The following is a 24,678-nucleotide window of genomic DNA, read 5'->3' as shown; positions in this document are numbered from 1 at the left end:
CCCCGGAACCCACATATTAGAAGAAAAGAACTGGCTTGGGTGATTTGTCCTCAGATCTTATGTGGATATGTGGAACACAATAAATAAATGTAATAGGAGAATATTATTTCAGCTTGAAGGTAAACAAACCTAGGTCACTTAACTGAGCCACTTTGGAGAGCCTAATTCTACAGACATCCCTCTGGACCCGACCCCTAATACCCATTCTAGTATTTCTCCACCAAGCACAAACATTTTATCTCTTTGGGGTCAAGATTGGCAAAGTCCCACAACTTTTGTTTCCTGGGTCACAAAGTGACCCATGTTGTCCTGGACCTTAAGGACAGTGACCCCATTCATTCTTGGCCACTCCAGAGTAGACCATAAATCAATAAATCACACTTTCATCCTCCCCGCATCTGTGCAGGCTCACTCTGTAGAAGGGACCGCCAGCACTTTCTCAGAGTCCAGCCAACTAACTATTATATGATAGGACCTTACTCTCACTTTCTCTTTCAGGTTTCTGTTTTATTTTGTACCCAACTCTTGTTTTTGTGTTCTTGTGTATATGAAGGTGCCCATGCATATGTGCACACATGGAGACCAGAGATTAAAAAATTGATGCACACCTTATTTATTGAGACATGGCCTCTTATTGGGCCCTGGGGTTCATGGGATAGATTAGGGTGGCTTGCAACCAAGCCCAAAGGATCTTCCTGTCACTGTCTCTCTAGTACCTACCTCCATGCCTGGCTTTTTATATGGGTTCTAGAGATAGAGCACAGGCCCTCATGATTGTATGGCAAGCATTTTGCCAACTGAGTTATTTTTTCTCTTCTAAAATTTTATTTTTATTTTTTATAATTATATGCATGTATGGGGATAGGATATGTACATGTGAGTGCAGATGCCCACAAAGGCCAAAAGTGTTGGGTTGCCCTGAAGCTGGAGTTATAGGTGGTTATGAGCTGCCTGACTTGGAAGCTGGGAATCAAATTTGGGTCCTCTGTAAGAGCAGTATGAGCTCCTAACTACCAAGTCATCTTCCAGTCTCCACCCATCATTTTAAAAAATTGCCTTGTGATATTTGGAGGTATCTTACTATGTAGTCTAGGTTGGCCTGGAACTTGTCAGATAGGTCAGGCTAGCCTCTAATTAGCCATGTTCCTTCTTCTTCTTCCCAAGACCTGGAATGGAATTACACACACACACACACACACACACACACACACACACACACACACTTAATTCGTCCATCTTGTTCCCATTCAGTATTCAAGCAAAACCACCACCATAGTCATTAGATTAACTATGCTGGCTTGCCAGTTGCTCCTTCCAGCCATCTATGCAGTTCTGCCCTAGTGCCAAATAGCATTGTGCCTCAGGAGGTGCTAGTGTACATAGGATGGGGTAGGTTCATTGAGGATGGCATGATCCATGTAACTTAGCTATGGGGAAGCCATCATCCATGGTAGGTGAAGGTCTTTTCAGTATGTCTGCTTCAGAGTTACCCATGTTCCTGCCCATACCCCCTCACTCATGCTTTTTAAATAAGCCCAGTAAATGTGCTGTGTAGCTGAGCTGCTCCTGAACTGACATTTCTGCTATCATTTTCCAAGTACTGGGATTCTAGGCATCAAGTGCTACTACTCCTGGCTTTTGGGGACTATACCTATGCTTAGGCTCTTTTTACAGTTTCCCCCTCCTTCTCTCCTCTGTGATGACCCTGAACTGAGGAGCTTTGCTCCTCACCACACTCTTCTGACTCACAATGGCCTCAAGCAACAAAACAAAGTGAGCTCTTCATCCTTTCAGAAGAATGAAACCTCTGAAAGGGAATCAAAATGCGTCTTTACTCCTTTCCGTTCATTTCTCAAGTATTTTGTCACAGCAACATGAAGATAACTAGTGCAGTGTTTGGAAGGGGCAGAGGCGAGACTAGGATCAGTACATCGCAGAACTTGAGCAGGGTCTCTTAAGACTTCATTACACAGGGTGGTGGAGAAGAGAACAGATTCTCTAGCTAATAGAGTGCTTTCAAGCATGCACGTAGTCCTGGGTTCCAACTGCAGCACTGTAATCAACCAAGCATGGTAGAGAATGTGTGAAATTCCTAGCACTTGTGAGGCAAGAAGATCAAAAGTTCAAGGCTATTTTCGGGTACATAGTGAGTTCAAAGCTCAAAGCCATCTTTGTCTGTGTAGAGAGTTTTAGGCCAGCTTGAGGTGTGCAGTAACTAATCTTGGCTGTGAACTGCATCTGGATCCAACAAGAACCCAAGCAACTGACCACACCGGTGAAGAAGTCTTTTTTTTTTTTATTGGAAAGACCCTAAACCTGGGCCACATGTTCTGGTGGCAGCCCATAAAAGGACATGGAAGAATGTCAGAGGCCTGGGAAGTATACAGCATATGGCAATTGATAATTTGGGTATCAACCCACCAGACTCTGGTAGAGACACAGGACCACTGACTCTGAAAACTGGTTGCCTGTATCTGTATTTCTCTCATATGTCATTTCATTTCTTCCTCAAGCTTTGGGTGTATTCTCACTGCTAGTGTGTTTATCTCATGAAAATAGTAATCTATTGGGCACATATATCTGTGGGTAGTCAGGAAGATGACTTTTCATTTATCATATTATTTTGACATATAGAAAATATACTAGACCATAGATCATAACTAGATCTATTGTCCCACAAGGACTGTAGACACTTAAAAGCCTACTTTGTTTCTTTTACTCAGACTAATATCAGGAAACAACAATTTCTCATCAGTCTAACACAAACTGCACACAATTATCTTACTTTTTACCTCCAAGCAAGTTCAAGCTAGACTAAAGGCTTTTTGTAAATAGATCATAAGTTTGAAACTTTACAGCTATACACAAGGACAGAGTCACAGTTGTCCAACCAAGGTTGCTACACAAAGCACCCTAAGGAAGGCATTCCAATTCTTTGTTTGCCAAGAATAGCTGGCAATAGACCTATGTCACAAGGTTTGTCACTGGACTCTGAGCACCCCAAACTGGTCACAGTCTTAGTCCTGTAACCTTGGAACCTTGTGTTGCCATGGCAATGGCTCAGCTGTGTGTCGCTGACCCTAGGAATGTGCTTTTGACCAAAGAGAAGCAACTCTTGTAATTTTTTCAATCACTTCAAGGCTTCCGTGAGAAGGTGAGTTTTGAGGTTAGAGGAGAAGAAGCCAGAAGGAATTAGAATTAGGATAAGAGAATTAGAATGGAAGCAGAAAAATAAAGAGATTTGTTTAGAACAGCACGTGTGAGAGTTCAATTGCCTCCAGCTACTCGAAGAAAAAAGTGCCTTTCACTTGCTGTACCATCTGATCTGAACCTTAAAGAGGATCTTGGGGCTGGACCTCAAAGACTCTCATTAGAAGAAGGAAACTTTTGCTTTTTGTCTGCATGTTCTCACTCTTGTAAGTTTACCTGTCCTGTTGCTAAGGCATTACTTCCCTAGTATTAGACTAAAGACCATCTTCTCTCTAGGAATCCTCCAAGACTCCAGCACCAGACTGGGACTGCTGAGTCTTGTGGGCTGAACAACTACCAGATTCTTGGCCTTTGTGCCAGGAGAGAGCTGTTGTGGGACTACCCAGACTACCTCCCAGAAACTGCTCTAATAATTCCTACACATATATTTCATGTAAGTAGTTAGTCTCACTTTATCCATATCCTCAGAGTCTGATAAAATGAATTTATATGTGTGTAATATATGTATTCCCATACTATACATTTATTCATACACACACACACACACACACACACACACACACACACACACACACACACATTTCTTTAGAGAACTCTGTAGCAGGAGGCCACTTGTTTTCATCTCGGCCACCCAGAACTGAAATAATCACACAGAAACTGTATTAATTAAATCACTGCTTGGCCCATTAGCTCTAACTTCTTGTCGACTAACTCCGACATCTTAATTTAACCCATTTCTATTAATCTATGTATCCCCACGAGGTTGTGGCCTACCAGCAAAGTTCCAGCAAGTCTATCACCATGGAACCTCCAGAATCAGACATGCTGAATCTTTGGCAGTAAGCCACTGCCACGTGGCGATATACAGATTGCAGGGAAGAACAGAACTAGGTGGGGAAAGCTAGGCTGGATGCTGGGAGAAAGAAGGGTGCAGTCAGGAAGATGCCATGGAGCCACCAGAGATGTAGGGAATTTTACCCTGTAAGCCACTGCCACATGGCGATACACAGATTAATAGAAATGGGTTAAACTAAGGTGTAAGAGTTAGCCAATAAGAAGTTAGAGCTAATGGATCAAGCAGATTTAATTAATATGGTTTCTGTGTGATTATTTCAGGTGTAAGCTAGCTGGGTGGCTGGGAAGTACAAGCAGGCCCTCTTCCTACAAAACCCTGATGAATGCAGGGTGCATGAAACCCCCAAAAAAGAAAGAAAGGGAGGGAGAAATTCGTGTGTTTGAAGGCTACTAAGGGTGGATCTTTCCTTCATAATTCATGGTTCATAAAACCAGAAAGTAAAGCTCCAGGCCTTTGACTGGCACCTAACAGAAGGCCTGACTCTCTCTGTCATCCTAGACTCTTTTCTTCTTGAAGAAAAGCACTTATCTATTTTGGCCTTCAGGGCTTTGGGCCTGGATTCAGCAGGTGACAAAGGCTTGCTGTATAGATACACATGCAACCATTCTTTTCTCCTGTGGATCAACACAGTGTCATATGAGTTTATTATATCTTAGGGGACATGAGGGTGTTATATTGTACATGAGCATTTCTTCCAATGGATGAACCCTCCCAAGCTGCTAGAGTGGATGAGATGGAGACCCCAGTCCCTAACAAGGCCAAAGAAGATTTACCCAATTCCAGGTTGTTGAGAAAGGGATCCTACAGGGGAGACAAGGATGGGTTCAGGACTCCAGTCATGGGATTGTGCTGCCCACACTACCAGTGGGCCTTCCCACCTCAGTTAACCTAATTTTAGAAACTCCCTCACAGACAAATACAGGGGTTTGTTTTGACATGATTCTAGAACTCAAGTTGTCAAATGAAACATCACAGGGTTGGCAGGACACAAGTAGAAGCGGAAGTCCTAAGGAATCCCCAGAGTCACAGTGGGGATAAGTTAACCACCCTCTCCAACCGCACTCCCAGGGCTGAGTAGACTACTGGAAGGTTTGGAATGACTCCTGCCCTGGTTTTCTTTCTGTGATAAAACACCAACAAACCAGTTTAGGGAGCTGTGACAGAACAGCAGAAGGAGGTAACTTAGAAAAGAAACCATCTCATTTAGGGTTCACAGCTCCAGAGAGCCAGAGTTATGATCATCATGGTGGGGAGTGTGACAGCAGGCAGGCTGGCATGGTGCTGGAGTAGTAGCTAAGAGCTTGTATATCCACCCATAAGCATAAGGCAGAGAGGGCTAATTGGGAATAGCATGACTTTTTGAAACCTTAAACCCCAGTGACACCTCCTCCAACAAGGCCATACCTCCTAATCCTTCCTGAAAAGTCCCACCAATTGGGGACCAAGTATTCAAACAGCATGATCTCATGGTGCATTCTCATGCAAACTCCTACAAAGGAGATTGCTTATTTTAGCTCACATTTGCAAGCCACACTTCATTTCTGCAGAGAGTGAAGGGACCAGCTGAGGCACCCCAGGACCAAGTTCTTAACAAAAAGGAGATTTATTTGCCCCAGAGGGACAAAGAGTAGGGAATAAGAGATAAAGGCAGGAGACAGAGGATGAGCAAGAAGGGAAAAAAAAACAATGGAGAGGGGAAAGGGATTCCCTGGAAGGACAAAGGACCGCCTCTGTCTAGAGAGGAGACAGGCATGGCCCACAGGGAAAAAGGGAAACCCCACGTTAGGATGAGGCATTTAATTTTGATTGGATATGTTAATTAGGTTAGCGGAAGGGGGCTTTTGATTGCTGAGCTTCAGTACTTTGGTAGTCCTTGGTATTCAGTCTGAGGAAGGGGAGGAAGTGGCCAAATAAGGGAATATGGGTACTCACTTTCAGAATGTAATCTGATGGGTTTTAGCAAGACAAAGGGGTGGGGGAAGGACAAGGCCTGCCAAAGTCCTGTTTGCCACGGTAGATCCATCCCTACAGAAAGGTCAAGGCAGCAGGAAACTGAGGTGATCAGTCATATCCACAGTCAAGAGCAGTGCTCAGCTCACTCTTTCCATTCTTATACAGTCCAAGACCCCAAAGCATGGAATGTTGATGTCCACTTCCAGGCTAGATCTTCCCACATCAATGAAGTCAATGAAGATGATCCCAGACAGGCCTTCACTTTCCTACAGGCCAACCTGATCCGTTAACCCCTCACCAAGTCTCTTTCCAGGGAAGTATTGTTTGTGTCGAGTTGACAAAACTAATGAGCACAAGTGGGACAGCAGGGGATAGGCAAGTCAACTTCTGTTCTCCCTAAACTTGTGAGCATCCTTGGCCTTGAAAGGTCCCTTCCTGTGAGTGTCTGGTATGCACTACATGGCTTGCATTCCCACTTCTGAAAAGTAGGTGGCAGTGGGAGTCACTCTGGGCTTTCCCCACTTCCACCCCATTCTTTTCACCAGAGTATTGAATTTCTTCATCCTAGTCTTGCCTCCTAGTGCACAGGGGTGGGAGGCGAGTCTTGGGTAAACCAGACTGGCCTCAAATATACTGTGTAGCAGGAGATAACCTTGAACTTCTGGTCTTCCTGCCTCTGCCTCCTGAGTGCTGGATGAAAGGTGTGTGTGACCACACCTAGATTTATAGGGTGCAAGGGTCAGATCCAGGATTTCATACACGCTAGGCAAGCCTCACTAGAGAATTGTGAAGTGGTAAACCAGAAGTGGAGTTGGGGGCTGTACAAAAGGCTGGGCCCAAGGCAAGCAGGAGCAACCAGCCAGGGTTGGGCTCCTAGCTTCATGCCCACACTGGCCTAGGGTACCCAGCTTCACGCCAGCTGGGCACCTGCTCCTCCATGCAACCTGCGCTCTGTCACTGATGCCACTGGCCATCTCACCCACCTCTCCAACACCTCTTCATCCATCTTAGTGGCATTGGGAGTTACAACGTGTCATGCAGTAGACCCCTTTGTCATCTCCAGTTTACTTGCAAATGTTCACTACAATGAGTTGTTGTGATTCAAGGCCTCTGGCCCCTGGTACACCATCATAAAATCTCCTCTTAGATGTCCTGCTGTTGCCCTGAGTCAAGGAGATCCTGCAGCTATGGTTCTGCAGGACCAGTCCCTTCACCCGCTTCAGCAGGTCATAGATGGGGTAGATGTGGGAAAGAAGGGCCAACTCAAAGCCCTGAATGTATGCTAGGGAGGGAGCTGATTTGGCCAGTCCAGGCCCCTGGACTTAAAGGGTACCCTTCCCCCATACCTTAAAGGGACAGAGTCAGGTGTTCTACACCCATGCCATCAGGTACTCTCCCATGCTTGTGGTGAGGGATGGGCCATCTCTTCTAAGTGTGGAGCCAGCTCTCCCATGAGAGGTGGCACCAGTTCTTCTGCTGTAGTGGCCAGCAAGGGGCAGGACCAACTCTCCCAGGGCCATTGAAGGACAGTGCTGGCTCAGCATAGCCCTCAGATTTTAACATGCATGGTTCCTATGGCCCCCTGTGGTAAGAGGGGCCATGGAGATCAACACAGACTCTAGCTGCAGCAGGCCCACAGACCTAGACATGTCCTTGTCGGCATCTCAGGTTTGGATATCACCATGACCCCAGTGGCAGCACAGACCATCTTGATCAGTACGGCCGTGGTGACAGCATGACCTAGGACACCAACATACTCTCCGCTTTTCTTAATTTTACTTTTAATTATATGTTGGTATATGTGAGTTTGTGCGCCTGCAAGGTACTCTTGGAGGCCAGAGGCATTAGATCCCCTGGAGCTGGAGTTACAAGTGTTTGTGAGATGCCCAGCTTGGGTGCTGGGAACTGAACTCGGATCTTGTATAAAAGCAGTATGCAACTACTGAACCTTCTCTCCACTCCCGTTTTATTGTGTGTGTATGTGTGTGTGTATGTGTGTGTGCATGGTTTTATATGGTTTTATTGTGTGTGTATGTGTGTGTGTGCGTGCATGCATGCGCAGGTGAGTTCAAGTGATCATAAAGGCCAAAAGAAAGAATCAAATTCCCTGGAGTTCGTGTTACAGGCAGCTGTGAACTTTTTGCCACCACGGGTGCTGGAAACTTCTGGGTCTCTGGAAGAGCAGTACATGTTTCTAACCACGTTTACCCCACCCTTCTTTTTGTTCTTCTTTTGTAGTTTGTCTCAGACTACAACTGCCCAACCAATCTTCTTTTATTTTTTGTTGATTTATTTTATTTTATTTATATGAGTGTTTTGTCTTTATATGTATACATACAACTTATGTATGCCTGTGTGCCTGTTGCCAAAAAGATAGTGCTGGATCCGTATCCCTAAATCTGGAGTTATGAATGGTTGTGTGCTGCCATATTGGTGCTAGCAACTTAACCTGGGTTCTCTACAATAGCAATAAGAGCTTTTAACTGCTGAGTCTTCTCCAGCTCTCCTCCCCTTAAAAAACTATACTTGTTTATTTAAAATTGTATACTTGTTTACTTTTTGTTTATTTTTGGTGTGTGTGTGAGAGAGAGAGAGAAAGAGAGAGAGAGACAGAGAGAGAGAGACAGAGAGAGAAACATGCATGCACAGTACACTGTGGAAATCAGTCCTTCCTTCTGCTGTGTGGATTCTGGGGATTAAAGTCAGGTTGTTGGACTTGTTGGTTAATTCCTTTATCCACAGAACCATCTCCCAGCCCCCCTCCTTTTTTCCTTAGGGCAGGATTTCAAGTAGCCTAGACTAGCTTTAAACACTGTGTAGTCGAGGCTGATTTTGAATTTCTGAGCCTCCTGTTTCTACTTCCTAAGTGCTAGGAATGAGATGCCTCTAGCCTCTGTTGAGTACCTGCACTGCTGTGCACTTATCTTGAAAGATACACATGCCTCCATATAATTTAAAATAATAAAAGTAATCTTTAAGAAACCCCAAGAGGGTGGAGGGCCAGTTTGGTGTTTAAGAGCACTTGCTGTTCTTTGAGAGAAGTTAGACATGATTTCCAGTTCTCACATGGGGTCTGGACTTTCAGTCCCAGGTGACTCAACACCCTGTTCTGGTCTTCTTGGGCACCAGGCACACACACAGTGCACAGATATTTGCAGACAAAATACCCACACATAAAATAAGATTAAAGATGTGATGTGTACAAGTAGAAAATAAGTAAAAAGATGTGATGAGGGGGTAAAATGCTTGCTGCCAAGACTGATGACGACCTGAGTTCAATCCTTTAGACTCACATGATGGTACGAGAGAACCAGCTTGCATGGATTGTCCTCTGTCTTACTACGCTCACACATATACACAATAAAATAATGTCATAAAACATTCTAAAGTTTGAAACACCACAACAATGCCTAATACTCTGCTTGCTAATTTAGAAATAAATAAAAACCTCAAGCATACAAAAAAAAATGAGTCTTGCTATGCACAAAATCCTGGGTTCTAGTCCCAGCACCTTATAAACTGAGCATGGTGGCGTGTGCCTGAAACCCCAGCACTTTGGATGCAGAGACGGAAGGATCAGGTCTTCAAGGCCATCTTGGACTATAGAGATCCTGTCTCAAAAAGTAAGATGGAATGGCTAGGGAGGGAAAGCATTCTTTTCAGCAGGCTGTGGGCTTGATGGCTGGTCCTGCTTCAATGAATGAGACAGAACGATGGAAGATGTTTCCTGATAGCAACCTCAGACGCCCGCACGCACGCACACACACACACACACACACACACACACACACACACACACTCAAATGAAAAATGGAAAAGAAAACAAACCGAGTCTGCTTGGCACAAGGTGAGTCAGGACTGGCTGACAGCTACCTGGAGTACAGAGTAGCCCCGTGAGGTGAGCAGGTGTGAAGGAGGGTTCCCAGCTGCTTCTCTCAAACAGTCAGGCTTGCCAGCCTCTTGTCACTAGAATTCAGGAGAGCTGTGGGTCTGACGTGCAAAAATGAGTTTAGGAAAACCCTCACTTCAGCCTGGGATGCTCAGTGCTGCACCGTTGCTGATGACCTCCAGGTCTCTGCTCTGCAACCCTCTACCATGGGAGGACTACACATTTCAAGAACATATGTTTGTTGTTCTTGCTGTTGAGAGGGGAATCTCACTGTGCAGCTAATGTTGGCCTCAGACTTCTCATCCTTCTCCCTTGGACTCTCCAGTACTGGGATTTGTAGCATTTCTGACTCTTCCCTGATTGGTCCAGGGTTATATATTAGGTAAACACTCTACCACAGCCCTCTTTTTACTAAGGCAGATCCTCACTAAGTTGCTCTTAAACTCTCTGAACTCTGCAGTCCAAGTAGACCTTGAATTTGGATGTCTCAGCCACCTAGGTACCAAACTCATGCAGTGTGTGTGTGTGGTGGGGAGAGACTCATAAATCCCAGGCTGGCCTTGAACTTCTGATTTTCTGCACCTGTCTTTCCAAATGCTGGGATTAGAGTTGTGCGCTCTCCCGTTTTACGTGGTGGTAACATTAGAACCTCAGTTATCATGCATCCTAGGCCAGCACTCTATCAACTCTACGCCCCCAGCTTAGAACTTTATCTTTAATTCATGGCCTTGTGACCATTGAACGTCTGTCTCCTGCCCACACACCTGCACCTGCAGACACATGAACCTGTACCCAGTGACTCTCTTAGACTCGCTCTCCTCTTCCTCTTGAAGGTTGCTGGCGGGACAAGCCCTGATCCACATGTTGGGAAAGTGGGTACACATTCCAAGGAACTTCCCCTGAAACTTGGTCTCAGCAGGTATTGAGAAGCAATGGGCCATAGCCAGCCGGAGTTTGCCACGCTGCGTCTCCAAGCCTGCAGCCACGCGGAGCGGCGTCCCAACCCAGCCTCCCCCACCCGGACCCACAGGCTAAGGGACCTGAGAAGTTCACTGGTCTGGGGGATAAGGGTGGGACTTGCAGCCCCTCTACAAAAAGAGTGCTGGGTTCCTCCCCAGCTGGTACTGTAGCTGAATTCGCGCGCCTCAACCCGATGTAAACCTCACCCAGCAAGCCCCACCTTGGTCCACAAACTCTTCTATTCAGTACTTCCTCTGTTATACACTGGCTCTAAATTCTATCCACCAACCCCATTAAATTACCATCAAGTTCCACCCTCTAGTGCCATTCCTCAAAACTGCCCACGGACAGTACACCCTGGTGCCATTCTCCAAACAGACCGCAACTTTCGACCTTACCCTGGATGCCTGTAGCTCCGAGCTCTGCGTTCAACCAGCCAGACCTTACGCCTCATTTACCTGCAGTTCCGCTAGCACCACCCTCGCCCCCACCCGCGGTGGGGTGGGGAGGCAAGAGGCCCCGACTGAGTAGGACTAAATAGGGCCCCGAGAAATAGAAGATTCAGAGTGTGTGAAATAGCCAGGGAGAGGACTGGGGTAGCCTGCCTCGGAGGAGGGAGATAAAAAGGAAAAACCAATCAATTACAGGTCTTGTGGCAGGCCTGCCCGCCCCTCCCCCCACCCCGCCTGATCTGAAACACTTCTTTATCCCCCAGTGAGTCAAGTTAACCAAAGGAAAAAAAAAAAACTGAAGCTCGTTTTGCTTGCTGCAGCAGACAGAAGACGCGCCGTTACCTGGATCCTGGCTTGACATTCCAAATGAGAGCATTTCTTTTCAGCGTTGGGATTGTTAAAAACAGTTTTGTTGAGATGCTTCCCCATATAATACTGGGGCAAATTCACGTGTCACTTACTGCCCCATCGGGTAAGATGGCTGGAGGTGCCTGCCACTAAGCCTGATGGCTTTAATATCTTTCCTGGGTTCCACCGACCCTCCACCGATGTCCCCAGGTCTCCATGTTCTCGCTGTGGTTCTCACACCCCCAACTCCCAAATAAATAAAAATTTTAAAAGTGCATCATCAACTGTAATTTTATTCAACCATTAAAAGTGAAATTAGGAGATGCTGGAGAGATGGCTCAGTAGTTAAGAGCACTGACTGCTCTTCCAGAGGTCCTGAGTTCAATTCCCAGCAACCACATGATGGCTTAGAACCATCTTTAAGGAGATCTGCTTCTGGCATGCAATCGAATACGTGCAGAAAGAACACTGTATGTGGAATAAGTAAATAAATCTTTAAAAAAAAAGGTGAAATTATGAAATTTCAGGAAAATGATCGAAATGAAAAATGTGTCTTCAGGTGACCAGGCTTAGAAGGACTAACACTGCAGGTCTCTCTCCCACAGGGCTCAGCTTAGCTTTTCTGTATGCATGCATGCACTCACGCACGCACGTGTGTGTGTGTATATATACACACATATATACACACACACATATATACATATACACATATTTACATATATACATAAACACGTGTGTGACACATATATACATATATACATAAACGTGTGTGTGTGTGTGTGTGTGTGTGTGTGTGTGTGTGTGTGTGACCGAGTATATTTAAGGCTAAAACAGAGCAAGAAAAAGGCAATTCGGCTCCTCAGTTCAGTGGGGAAAGGCACCCGCTGCCAAGCCTAATGACCTGAGTTCCATCCCTAGAATCCACATGATGAAAGGAAATAACAGATCGTTGTCCTCTGACCCCACAGGTCATGTGTGTGCCTCCACCCACGTACAAAATAGTAAAAAAGCTAGAAGTAATAAAGCAATTTAAAAACCAGTTAATTATAAAGGAAGGTATCTATGAGGATGGTGATAAAAAGCTGTTAAGGGAGAGGACTGAGGACATTTTGGACCCCATATAATAAGGTAGTGAGAGGAGATGCTGGTTGAGAGGCCTGGGTAAAGTGGAGGCAACCTCAGGGTTCATGAAGCAGGTAACCCGGAGGGATAGATGCAAATTAGGGCTAGGTCTATCTGTGGGAGGTAGAAGCCCAGCAGAAGTCTCACAAAACAGGTGGGGAGGGGGAGGAGCAGCAGGAGGGAGGGAGGAAGGGAGGGAGAGAAGGGAGGGGGCAGGTCATGCAGGGTGGGGCTCTGACTATAAAGGATGAAACCAGTCCATTGATTCCACGGGCAGTACACCCTACAAGCAGGCGCAAGCTCTCCGGATCACAACGGCACTGGTGAGTCTTCCCCTGAGTAGAGCACGTTCTTTGTCACCCGCCTCTCTTTCAGAGAGTTCCAGGGGCTGGCTTGAAACACTGGTGTCCTTATCCTTCCCTTCCGCTTCCACAGGTGGCCCCACTCAACCTTCAGGCACCTGGAGAAGAGATCTAGTCTGCACCATGAAACTGTGGCTCTTCGCCTGCCTGGTCGCCTGCTTTGTTGGGGCCTGGGTGCCCGCTGTCCATGCCCAAGGTATTTTTCTTGCTCCAGTTCTCCAGATGTTTCTTCTTTTCTCAACCTCCCTCCCACTTGTTGAAGTCTCCACTGATTCTGTATCCTTTGATTTCTTCAGTGGCTCTTGAGAGGTTGGGCAAAGCAAGAATTCCTGGCACTACTGGGGTTGGGTGGATGCATAGAGATGAAGGGTGCCAGCTTCCTGTTCCAGGACCCCTCACCTCCACTCTGGAGTGCTTCCCTTACAAGACTCAAGAGGATTAGGGGCTGTAGGAGGCAGAGGGTGGCTTCCAATTGGGGGAAAAACACTTATAGCCAACAATGCGCTCTGATGTTCTTCCTCTGCCTAACTAGGGTTGTGAGGTTGAGCTGTGAGCTCTGAAGATCTTCCAGAGTGGATTCCCTGCCTTTCTCCCCTGTGTAGTGTAGCTAAGGGCCCAAGGTTGTCCTTTGTGGGATTCACTTTCTCATCTGCCAAGTAGAAATGAAAAATTTAAGGATCCAGTGACAGATACTCTCAGCCCAGGGGTCAGGGAATTGTTTCTGGCATCTTCCTCACTCTACTGGAAAGCATGTACTTGAGGATTCAGTTGCTCAAGGCATGGAGCATCCCCACAGAATCTCACCACTGGATGCTTCATCTCTGAGAAAACATGGAGTCTCAGCAGGTGTCAAAACAAGGTCCCAGGCCAGGCTGAGGACCCAGGATTCTACCCCCTGCTCTGCCTGCTCCTCTACTAGGTCTTACAGTTCTAAGCTTCCAGAGTTCACTCTCTGCTCAGGAGAGAGGCTTGGCTTTCTTTCCAGAGACTGCTATCAGAGCCAGGCCCAGCCTCTGCCCTTTGATCCTGGGAGAAAAGTGGCCCCCAGTGTTGGGAAACATTTGCCAAGGAACCCTGAGTCCCAGTTCTTATCTAACACCACTGCCCCTTGTCCTAAAGAGCGAAAGTGGAGGGATGGTAAGGAGGATGAGCTCTCTCCCTGAACCACTGTACTGGCCTCTACTTGAACTCAGAGTTGACCCCCCCCCCCCCCCCCCCCCCCCGGAGTCAAGGTTTGCCAGATGGAGTCACAGATAACCTTGAAGGCTGGCTAGACTGAGGAACCTACTGTCTTATCAATTTTTTTGCTTATCCATTTGCTTCTCTCCTTCCCAGAACTTTCTAGAATCCTCTCTTTCTCCTGGGCACCCCTCCCAGCTCATGCACAGACTCTTTTTGTGTGGAAAACTTCTCTGCCTCCCCTACCAGGTTGAAACTCCCCTGAGACACTAGGTTCAATTTACGTCTGTGCTGTCTGGATATTTGATACCTAGGAGAACTCTTGAAGTTTTCGTTAGGCCAGCAGGGAGACCAATAAAGAATGGCCAAGTCAACTTCGCCGTTACTAAGATCAGTGGAGAAAGGAAAAGGAATTTAGGCTGGTTCCATGTGGGGAGAGGCCAGCCCCTAGCTGAGATCTCCAGAAAAGTGGAGTTTATTTATACTAGTTACACATGTACATTTATTTATTGATTTATTTTATGTGCATTTGTATGGACCTGCATGTGACAGTGCCCATGTGGAGAAAATAAGGACAACTTGCAGGAGCTGGTTCTGGTTCTTTCCCTCCACTATGTGGATTCTTAGGGTCTAAGTCAGGTTATCAGGCTTGGTGGCAAGTGCCTTTGCCTCTCTGGCCTTGGATATCTTTGTGTATGTGTGTGTGTGTGTGTGTGTGTGTGTGTGTGTGTGTGAGTTTCTTTGTTTAGGCAAGATCTCACTATGTATACCTTGCTGTTCAGGAACTCACTGTGTAGACCAAGCTGTCCTTATACTCTTAGAAATCCTCCTGCCTCCTGAGTGCTGGGGATTAAAGGCATGTGCTACCACACCTGGCCTTTAATTTTTTTTTTCATTAAATTTTTTTTTTGAGACAAGATTTCCTTTTGTTGCCCTGGCTGTCCTGGAACTCTCTCTGTAGGGCAGGTGAGCTCTGAACTCAGAAATCTGCTTGCCTCTGCATACTGAGTTTGGGGCTAAAGGTATGTGCTACCATGCCCAGCTAATTTTTTAATTTTTAAAATTAAGATATATCTCAAGCTAGTCTCCAATTTGCTATCTACCTGAGGAATACTTTGAAATTCTGATCTGTCTGCCTCTGTTTCCCAGGAGCTAGGATTCCCGGCATGCACTACCATATCTGGTTTATGTAGTCCTGGGGATCTAATCCAGGGCCTCATATGAGCTAGGCAAATACTTTACCAACAGAGCTACAGTCCTAGTCACAATCTAGGTGCTTTGAGATAGGGTCTCATGTAGCTCAGACTGGCTTCAAATTCATGATCCTCTGCACCAGCCTCTGGACGGCAGGGCCTACAAATGTGCATGTGTCTTGATGTCCAGTTAACCATTTTCAGGAAAGAAGGGCTGGGTTAGTGCCCCCCAAGCGTGCACTTGTTGTCTACCTCAGAGCGGAAACAGAAAGGACCCTGGGCTTTTTCTTTGCCTGTCCGCACCCTATAATTCCTGGCCGCATCCTTCTATCAAGAGCTGAGATAAGAAAGCTTCCTTATCTCCCAGGCAGCCTGTTGACCTCCGTCTCTAAAAGGTGGTGTGTGTGTGTGTGTGTGTGTGTGTGCGCGCGCGCGCGCGCACACGTGGGCACACTCACATCTTTGGTTGTCCCTGCCACTGATGTGGCCCTGGAATCACAGATGTGGCTGGGTCATCTACTTGCAGGTACCTTTTTGTGATTTTGTTGTTGTTGTTTATTGTTTGAGAATTTCAAACAATGCAAATATGTTTTGATTAAATCTATTTCTCACTCCCTCTCTTCCGTTATCACCCCTATCCCCAACCAACTTCATGTTCTCTGTTTGTAAACTGAGCCCACTGAGCCCATTTAATGCTGCCTGTGTGTATATGGTTGAAGGACCATCTATTAGAGCAGCGGTAGTCTTTCAGGGACCACGATTCCGAAGAAAACCAAGTCGTTCCTAGCAACCATCAGTTTCCAATAGCTCCTCAGATGGGGGTCAGACTTGAGCTCCCCCAGCCATCCATGCTGAGACTCCATCTGTCTTGATCTTGTGTGGGTCTGTGCGCTCATCACAGCTCCTATGACTGACACGTGCATCATCATCAGGCCCAGAAAACATTTTTTTTTTTTCCGTGAAGACGCCCCCTTCCTCTGAGTCTTAGGATCCTTCTGCCCCCTCTGCTGAAATAATCCCTGAATCTTGTGGGGAGGGAGTATGATACAGATGTCTCATTTGTAGTTGGGAATTCCGCAGTCTCTTACCCTGAATGTTGATCGGTTGTGGGTCTTTTGGATAACTGCCATCTACTACAAAAAGCTTTACTGATGAGGGTATCACTTATAAGTATATGGATAGGAATGTAGGCGACAGTTTATACTATGTCTATTTATTAGGATAATAGTATTAGGTTCTTACTTAGGGCCTATGACTCAGTCAGCCACACACACCTCGTACACACACACACACACACACACACTGCTACATGTTTGCGAAGGTCAGAGGATAATTTGTGATTCTCTCCTATGTAGGTCCTAGGGATTGAATTTTTTAAAAATATTTATTTATTTATTATGTATACAATATTCTGTCTGTGTGTATGCTGCAGGCCAGAAGAGGGCACCAGACCCCGTTACAGATGGTTGTGAGCCACCATGTGGTTGCTGGGAATTGAACTCAGGACCTTTGGAAGAGCAGGCAATGCTCTTAACCTCTGAGCCATCTCTCCAGCCCCCTAGGGATTGAATTTAAGGTAGCCAGCGTTTATACCCACTGAGCCATCTCACTTGCCTCCAGGTGCCTTTGAAGACTGCTGCCTGGGTTACCAATCCAATCTCAAATGGAGTATTCTCAAGCGTGCTAAGTGTTATCGCAAGCAGGAAGTGAGTGGGAGCTGCAATCTTCCAGCTGTGATGTGAGCGGGACCTTTCGGGAAAGGTATGCTGGGTCAGAGTGATGCCTACCTTAGATCCTCATGCCCTGACCTGGCACCCGCCTTTCCATCCTCTGTAGATTCTACTTCCGCCAGAAAGGCCTGGTGTGTGCGAACCCAGAGGACAAGGATGTGAAGAGGATCTTGTTGCCTAGGAACAAGCCAGCTGGCAGTCCCAGGAAGTGCACCCCAGGTAGGTAAGACCCCAGCCAACAGCTCAGGAAGGAAAACAGCTCAGCGAGCTAACATGCTGCCAGCTGACTCTCTTCACAGTCAGTTGCTAGTGAGTCAGAGATGGAGCGAACAGCTAATCAATTGCGTCAACATCCAGCTCCTGTGCAGCAACCTCACGTGTCCTTCCTCAAGAGCTTCCCACGTTTTCTCCCTTTCAGTGCTGTGCACTGAATCCAGGCCCTAGAATAGGCTACACAAGTGTGCTACCACTAAGAAATATTTCTAATGGTTCCATTTTATTTTCGATGTGGGTGTCTGTAGTGTGTGTGCACGCGCATGCATGAGCACGCCGCCATTACGCATGCGGTGGTCAAATCTTCTATTGCTCTCCTGCCTTTACTGCCTTGAGAAAAAGCTCTTACTGACCTGAAAGCTTGTCATTTTGACTAGGATGACTGGTACTAGCCAGCGGGCTTCTAGGTTGTGCCAAAATTATAGGCATGTGAAGCTATGCCTCATTAATTTCTTTTCTTGTTCAGGCAGTGTTGGCACATGCCTCTAATCCCAGCACTCAGGAGGCAGAGACAGGTGGATCTCTGTAAAATGGAGGCCACCTTGGTCTACAGAGTGAGTTCTAGGACAGTCAAGGCTACATAAAGAAACTCTGTCTCAAAAAACAAAAACAAAACAGAAGCAAAAACAGAACCATTTTTTTCTCTTATTTTTTGAGATCGTAAAGGTTACATCATTTCCTCTTCCGCTTTCCTCCCTCTTTTCTCTCCTGCATGCCCCTCTTGTCCTCTTTCAAATTCATGGCCTCTTTTTTCATTAAATGTTGCTATATAATACATAAATTCCAAAATACATGAATATAGCCTAATCAGTCTGTATAATATTACTTATATGTATGTTTCAGGGCTGATCGTTTTGTATTGGATAACTACTTTGTGTGCTTTTCCATGGGGAAGACAATTTCTCCCACTCTCAGAATGGGAGTAGTCTAGGGTTGAGGCCTCCTGGACTCCACCTGTCCCCATCTATATCAATGTGCTTGCTGTTGCAAAGTTCCTAATTCTCTACTCTTAAATCCACATTGCTTCCTGAGCCTTAGGTGCTGGAATTGTAATGTAGATGGATCCACTGGGACTGGGCATGGCTCTGCATTTTCATTGGTTGGAGTTTTCTGTAGTGATCCTTATCTGTTTCATCAAGACATTTCCTTGATGAGGGGTGAGAACTACACTTCTCTGTGGGCATAAGAACAATCTAGAGTGTAGTTGGGCATTGTGCTGGTTTAGTAAAGTGGTGGTTGTAGGTTCTCTTTCAAGATCCATGACTTCAGTGGGCAGTTTGGCTAAGTTTCCAGCACCAGGCACAATTTCCCTCTTTTTGAGAAGTTCCAAAGTCTGATTAGAGAGAGCTATTAGTTACCAGCAAGGTATGTGTGGCATTACTGCACGCTTTGGGCTATCATGCCATGCAGGTTACTGTTGTGGTTCATAGGTTGACTAGCCTGGATTGGGCTGTTGGTTGCTTCCTCCTTCAGAAGCTGATGGCGCCACAGAACATTCCTCATTTTTTTGCACAGTGCTTGAGGCCCAAATTCAGGTCAAGTTTGCAGAGCACAAACTCTTACCTACTGACCAATTCTCCTCAGGAATCTCTATTTTTTTTTTTTAAGACAGGGTCTCTTTATGTAACCCTGGGCTGTCTTGGCACTCACTATGTAGAACAGGAAACTCACAGATTGCTGTCTACCTTGTCTCTGCCTCCTAAGTGTTGGAATTAGAGGTGTGTGCTACCGTGCCTGGCTCCACCTCGTGTTTTGAGATCAGGTCTTTTACTGGGATCTAGGGTTTGCTTATTAGGCTATGCTTGTTGGTCAGTGAGTTCCAGAGATTTGGCTTTCTGCCTCATCAGTTCTGGGATTAAAAATATATATGATCATACCCGGATTTCTACATGGGTGCTAGGGATGGAATTCAGGTCCTCAGGCTTATATGACAAGCATTTTAACCAACTAAGCTGTCTCTCCAGTACATCCTTGTTTTAATTAATAAATTAAGTTTATTTTCAGGGGCTGGAGAGATAGGTCACCTGTTAATCATGCAAGTGTGAGGACTGGAGTTTGGATCCCTAGGAATCCATGTAAATGCTGGGTGGGTGTGGTGGTCTTTCTGTAATTCCAGCCTCATGACATGGAGACATGGAACCCACCTAACAAGCTGGCAGCTCTGGGTTTAATTGAGAGACCCTGCCTCGATGGATAAGGTCATAGAGCAATGGAGCATAATTTCTGACAGTTGAGAGCCTCCACAAGCACAGGTGTACATGTGCATGCACACCCACACATGTGAGGGAAAAAATGCATGCTTACATACGTGCACAAGTGTTACAGCTCAGAGGGGAAAGGTATGCTGGCAGTTGGGAGCCAAGAAAAACCACAAAGTTGTACCACGCAACAAACGCCACACAAAAGATCTGTTTGGAAAGACACAGGAAGGAGAGTGGCTGCCTCTATTTGTGCAAGAAGCAGCAGGGAACTTGGCAGGAGACAGGGTTATACATGGTTTCTTGGGCAGGGGTGGGGTGGGGAGGGTTTTCCAGGGTGGCCTGGGATTGGTAGGAATTTTGTGGTCTGATCTTGGGGCAAGCTCAGGGATTGGTGGGATTTTGTGTTCAGGGATTGGTGGGATTCTTTGTCTCAGGCTGGTGGGGGGGTCAAGTCAGGATCAGAAAGTCCTTTCCTTGGTCCTTTTACCCTACACACACTATAAATAGATAAAAACGGGGGAAAAAATAAATATAGTGTGTATTGAACACCCCTCCTCTCTCCCCCCTCTTCTGAACTATTTTTTTTTTAAACTTCCGAGACAAGAAAGCTCCTCTGTCTGTCCTGGAAATTACTCTGTAGATCAGGCTGGCCTTAAACTCACAGAGATCCACCTGCCTCTGCCTTCCCAGTTCTGGGATTAAAGGTGTGCACCACCCCTGACTGGAAATTTGTCCTCCTTTTCTAGTATCTTCTTCTCCCACTTTCTCCATTTCCCTGGAGAGTTTCATTTCATTTCAACTTTAATGCATACAGACATGGTTTTATTAGACTATATAAAATGTAGGAACCATAAATGAGGAAAAAACAAAATGTTTGTCATTTTAAGATTGGCTTAATTCAAGCAGGGTAGTGGTGATGCACACCTCTAATCTCAGCACTCAGGAGGCAGAGAAAGGTGGATCTCTGTGAGTTCGAGGCCAACCTAGTCTACAGAGCAAGTTCCGGGACAGCCAGAGGTACACTAAGGAACCCTGTCTTGGAAAAAAAAAACCAAAATAAATAAGTAAAATAAAGTTCATGCATTTTAATTTTGTGTATGAGTGCTTGATTTTATGTATGTGCACAAAAGTGGACGTGGTGCCTGGGAAGGAAAAAAGAAGGCATCAGATCTCCTGGAACTGCAGTTATAAATGGTTGTGAACCACCATGGAGGTGCTAGGAATTCAACCCCAGTCCTCTGTAAGAGCAGCAAGTTCTCTTAATCTCAAAGCCATCTCTACAGCCCCTGTTGGAACATTCACCTGTTTCTTTCTCCATTTTCCAGCAGGTTCTCATACTGAAAGAAAGAAGTCAAATCATGCAAAGTCCAAGTTAGGGAACCTCAGAATTACCAGCAGGAGGAATGCCACCCTAGGCCGGCCTAGGTAAGGACCCTTGGTCATGTGACCTTCCTCCATCCATCACTTTGCTGATGGGGTCTACTCCCAGGAGTTTGGAGTCAGCTATAGGTTGTGTGGTCACACCCTGACATTCATGTGCAAGGATCCTAGGTGGCTGTTCATTCCTTTAGCATGGCTTAGGGGACACAAATAAATGCTAACATGAAATACCAGGGAGATGGGCCAAGAGCTACTCAACCATAGGCAAAACAGAAAGTGTCTTCTCCTCACACCATTCACATTTGCTTCCCCTACCACTCCTTCCTTCTCTCCTCCTTTTCTCTTTCTTTTTCCTTCTTTCCTGTAGTAGGAGGCCACTTGTACATGTCCAGCTGCCCAGACTGGAAATAATCACTCAGAAAACATATTATTTACAATAATGTTTGGTCAATAGCTTAAGCATATTGCTAGTTAGCTCTTATATCTTTGGTTAACCCATTTCTATTAATCTGTGTAACGCCATGTGGCTGTGGCTTACCAGCAAGGTTCTGGGTGTGTCTGTCCTCAGCAGTGGCTACATAGCTTCTCTCTGACTCTGCCTTCTTTCTCCCAGCATTCAGTTTAGTTTTCCCCACCTAGCTCTACTCTGTCCTATCACAGGCCAAGGCAGCTTCTTTATTCATTAACCAATAAAAGCAACACATATACAGAAGGACCTCCCAGGCAGTGAGATGTCTCTGCCAATTCTAGAGTTTTGGAAGTTGCTTACAATGCATTTCCTGTTTACTTAGGTAATATTAAATCCTACTGGAGACTTTGATGGAGTTGACGAATAGATAATTATAGTTACAGTTTTCCTCAGTTATGATAAAAGATAAAGTAGATATAAATGTTGTAACTGTAATTCTTGCTTGATAACTGTTTTGTTATATGTAATTTTACTATGTTAAAGTTAAAACCTTCCTTTTTTTAAACAGAAAAGGGGAAATGGTGTGAGAAGTCCTTCTGCATATGTGTTGCTTTTACTGGTTAATGAATAAAGAAACTGTTTTGGCCAGTGATAGGGCAGAATAGAGCTAGGTGGGGAAAACTAAACTGAATGCTGGGAGAAAGAAGGCAGAGTCAGGGAGAAGTCATGTAGCCCTGCTGAAGACAGATGTTGGACAGAACTTTACCTGGTAAAGCTATAGACATGTGGTGATACACAAATTAATAGAAATGGGTTAAGATATAAGAGTCAGCCAGAAATATGCTTAAGCTATTGGTCAAACAGTATTACAAATAATATGGTTTCTGAGTGATTATTTCTGATCTGGGCAGCTGGGAACTAATAAGCAGACTCCCCCCTACACTTTCCTTAAAAATGTTTATGTTGATTGAGTCTCTCTCTCTCTCTCTCTCTCTCTCTCTCTCTCTCTCTCTGTGTGTGTGTGTGCATGTGTGCTTCCACAAATCACGTTTCCATCTGGAGGTCATAGGACAATTTGCATGAATCAATTCTCATTTTCTACAGTGTGGGTTTCTGATGGGGCTCAGGTTGTCAGTCTTGGTGGCAAATGTCCTTATTGCTGAATCATTTTGCTTCTCTCTCTCTCTCTCCTTTCTTTTCCTTCCTACTTTCTATCTTCATTTCTTTCTGTTTTATGTGTGTTTCCCAAGCAGGGCTCATGCATCTCAGTCTAGCCTCAGACTCCCTGTGTAGCCAAAGACGCCCCTGAAGTTCTTATTCTCCTGTCTTTACCACTCAAGTGCTATGGTCACAGACATGTGCTACCATGCTGGTTTATGTAGTGCTGGAGCATGGAACACCAGGCTGTTCCTCTGCAGGAACACATTCTTAATTGCTGAGCCATTTCTCCAGCTCTATAAGAAAGTCTGTCTATCCTCCCTCCCTCCCTCCCTCCCTCCCTCCCTCCCTCCCTCCCTCCCTCCCTCCCTCATTTCCTTCCTTCTTATCTCCTCTATTTCTTTTTGCAATACTAGGGCTTGAATGGAAGACCTGGGCTAGTAAGCACTCCCTCCCAGCCTTTTTATAATTTGTATTTTGAGGCAAGGTTTTATTAAGTTGCCCACCTTGACCTTGAATTCACTCTGTAGCTGAGGCTGGATCTTTAGCTCCTTCTACCTTAACCTTTAAACTATCTAGAGTTATAGGCATTTGCCACCATGCTTGGCTTCAATGTGACACACACACACATACACACACACATTGTGTGTGTGCCTATGCACACGTGCATGCTTGGGTGTGTATGTATGAGTGATATACCACTGTGAGCCAGTGGAGGCTAGAAACAATTGTTGGGAGTTGCTTCTCTCTTCCTACCATATGGGTCTCAGGGATCAACCTCTGGCCATCTGGCTTCACGCAAACAGCTTTGCTTGCTGAACAATCTCAGCAGGCCTCAACCTGACACATCTGATGCCAGATCTGAAAGAGGATGTCCCTCATGAATCAAGCAGATACCCGTGTCCTGTCATTTAGTTCAGCGCAGTTCTGACACTCTTTATGTGCAGACCATATCTGGTTCCACAGGTTGAGGACACAGCCATGTAAGACTGACCCACTGAAAACTCAAACTCTCAGAGTCTCAGCTTTTCCATAGGAGGGGGACAATACTAACACTGTCTATTTTACAGGGTAGTGAGGATGACCAGAAAGATCACCCATTAAGTTACTCAGAGTGAGCACCAGCTGGAGAATGGGAGGAGTCCCCTGAAGTGCTCTCTTCAGGGCATGACATGGGCACTGAACTCATCAACTCACAGGAGCTGCAGTTACCTGTACTTGACTAGACTCAGCAACGTTTCAGCATGGATGAGAGAGGGATTCCTGGGGCCCTACCCCATGCGGAGGAGCTGTTGGCTGTTGATGATTGCTGGGGGAAGGGAGTCTTTTTCCCCAGAAGTGTTGCCATAGTCCAGTGTATAATCCCCCACCCATGCTCATTCAAGCAACCCTAATCAAATGCAGTGAGTCACACACAAAGGAAAGGAGGGACGAAAGCAGGGCAGTGCTTGCTAGGAAGAAGGTATTCAACAGACCGAGGGGACTGGAGGACAATGTGTGTGACAATGGTCAAAATGCCTACGTTTGTGAAATGGTCAAAGAATTAAAAATAAAAAAGTGTAAAAGCCATTAAAAACGAATTACTTGAGCCGGGTGGTGGTGGCAAATGCCTTTAATCCCAACACTTGGGAGGCAGAGGAAGGCTGATTTCAGTGAGTTCAAGGCCAGCCTGGTCTATAGAGCGAGTTCCAGGACAGCCAGGGCAATACAGAGAAACCCTGTCTCAAACAACAACAACCACCTAATTACTCACAGTGATGTCTGGTATGTAGAATGAGAGTTGTGCAGGGAGTGCCAGGATTGCAGAAGCTTTTGGCAATCTGCACTCAGGACAGGATGGGCACTCAGTGACACAACTGCCTTTGAACCATACACGCTGCTGTAAGTAAGCCCCCACTCACACTGCTGTAAGTAAGCCCCCACTCATGCTGCTGTAAGCCCCCACTCATGCCGCTGTAAATAACCCTGTAAGTGGAGATTGGACTTTTGTTTCCCGGCCACCA

The 24,678-nt window shown here is 45.8% G+C and overlaps 1 protein-coding gene across 2 annotated transcripts; it reads left to right on the top strand.

The window, feature by feature from the left end:
- Positions 1–12,768: 12,768 nt before the first annotated feature.
- On the top strand, positions 12,769–24,255 carry Ccl25 (C-C motif chemokine ligand 25). 2 transcript variants are annotated; one of them, XM_048429071.2, is made up of 7 exons: positions 12,769–12,864; positions 13,068–13,113; positions 13,226–13,348; positions 17,145–17,262; positions 17,361–17,473; positions 21,057–21,153; positions 23,746–24,255. In XM_048429071.2, exons 1-7 carry the CDS (start codon positions 12,856–12,858, stop codon positions 23,777–23,779), a joined length of 540 nt encoding a protein of 179 aa, XP_048285028.1. In that variant the 5' UTR covers positions 12,769–12,855; the 3' UTR covers positions 23,780–24,255. The 2 variants fall into 2 exon arrangements, with proteins under 2 accessions (XP_048285028.1, XP_048285027.1); XM_048429070.2 differs by having other exon boundaries at positions 12,773–12,864; positions 21,054–21,153.
- The last annotated feature ends 423 nt before the right edge of the window (positions 24,256–24,678 follow it).

Source organism: Myodes glareolus, chromosome 2 (genome assembly GCF_982192425.1).
Source record: "Myodes glareolus chromosome 2, mMyoGla1.1, whole genome shotgun sequence".
NCBI lineage: Eukaryota > Metazoa > Chordata > Mammalia > Rodentia > Cricetidae > Myodes > Myodes glareolus.
Note: the sequence above shows the minus strand (reverse complement) of the source record. Positions and strands in the feature narration are given on the sequence as shown.

Excerpts from the sequence above, each read along its gene's own strand:
- Ccl25 (XM_048429070.2), top strand. Across the intron at positions 13,349-17,144 it reads GCCCGCTGTCCATGCCCAAG|GTGCCTTTGAAGACTGCTGC; the intron begins GTATTTTTCTTG and ends ACTTGCCTCCAG. Across the intron at positions 17,474-21,053 it reads TCCCAGGAAGTGCACCCCAG|CAGGTTCTCATACTGAAAGA; the intron begins GTAGGTAAGACC and ends TCCATTTTCCAG.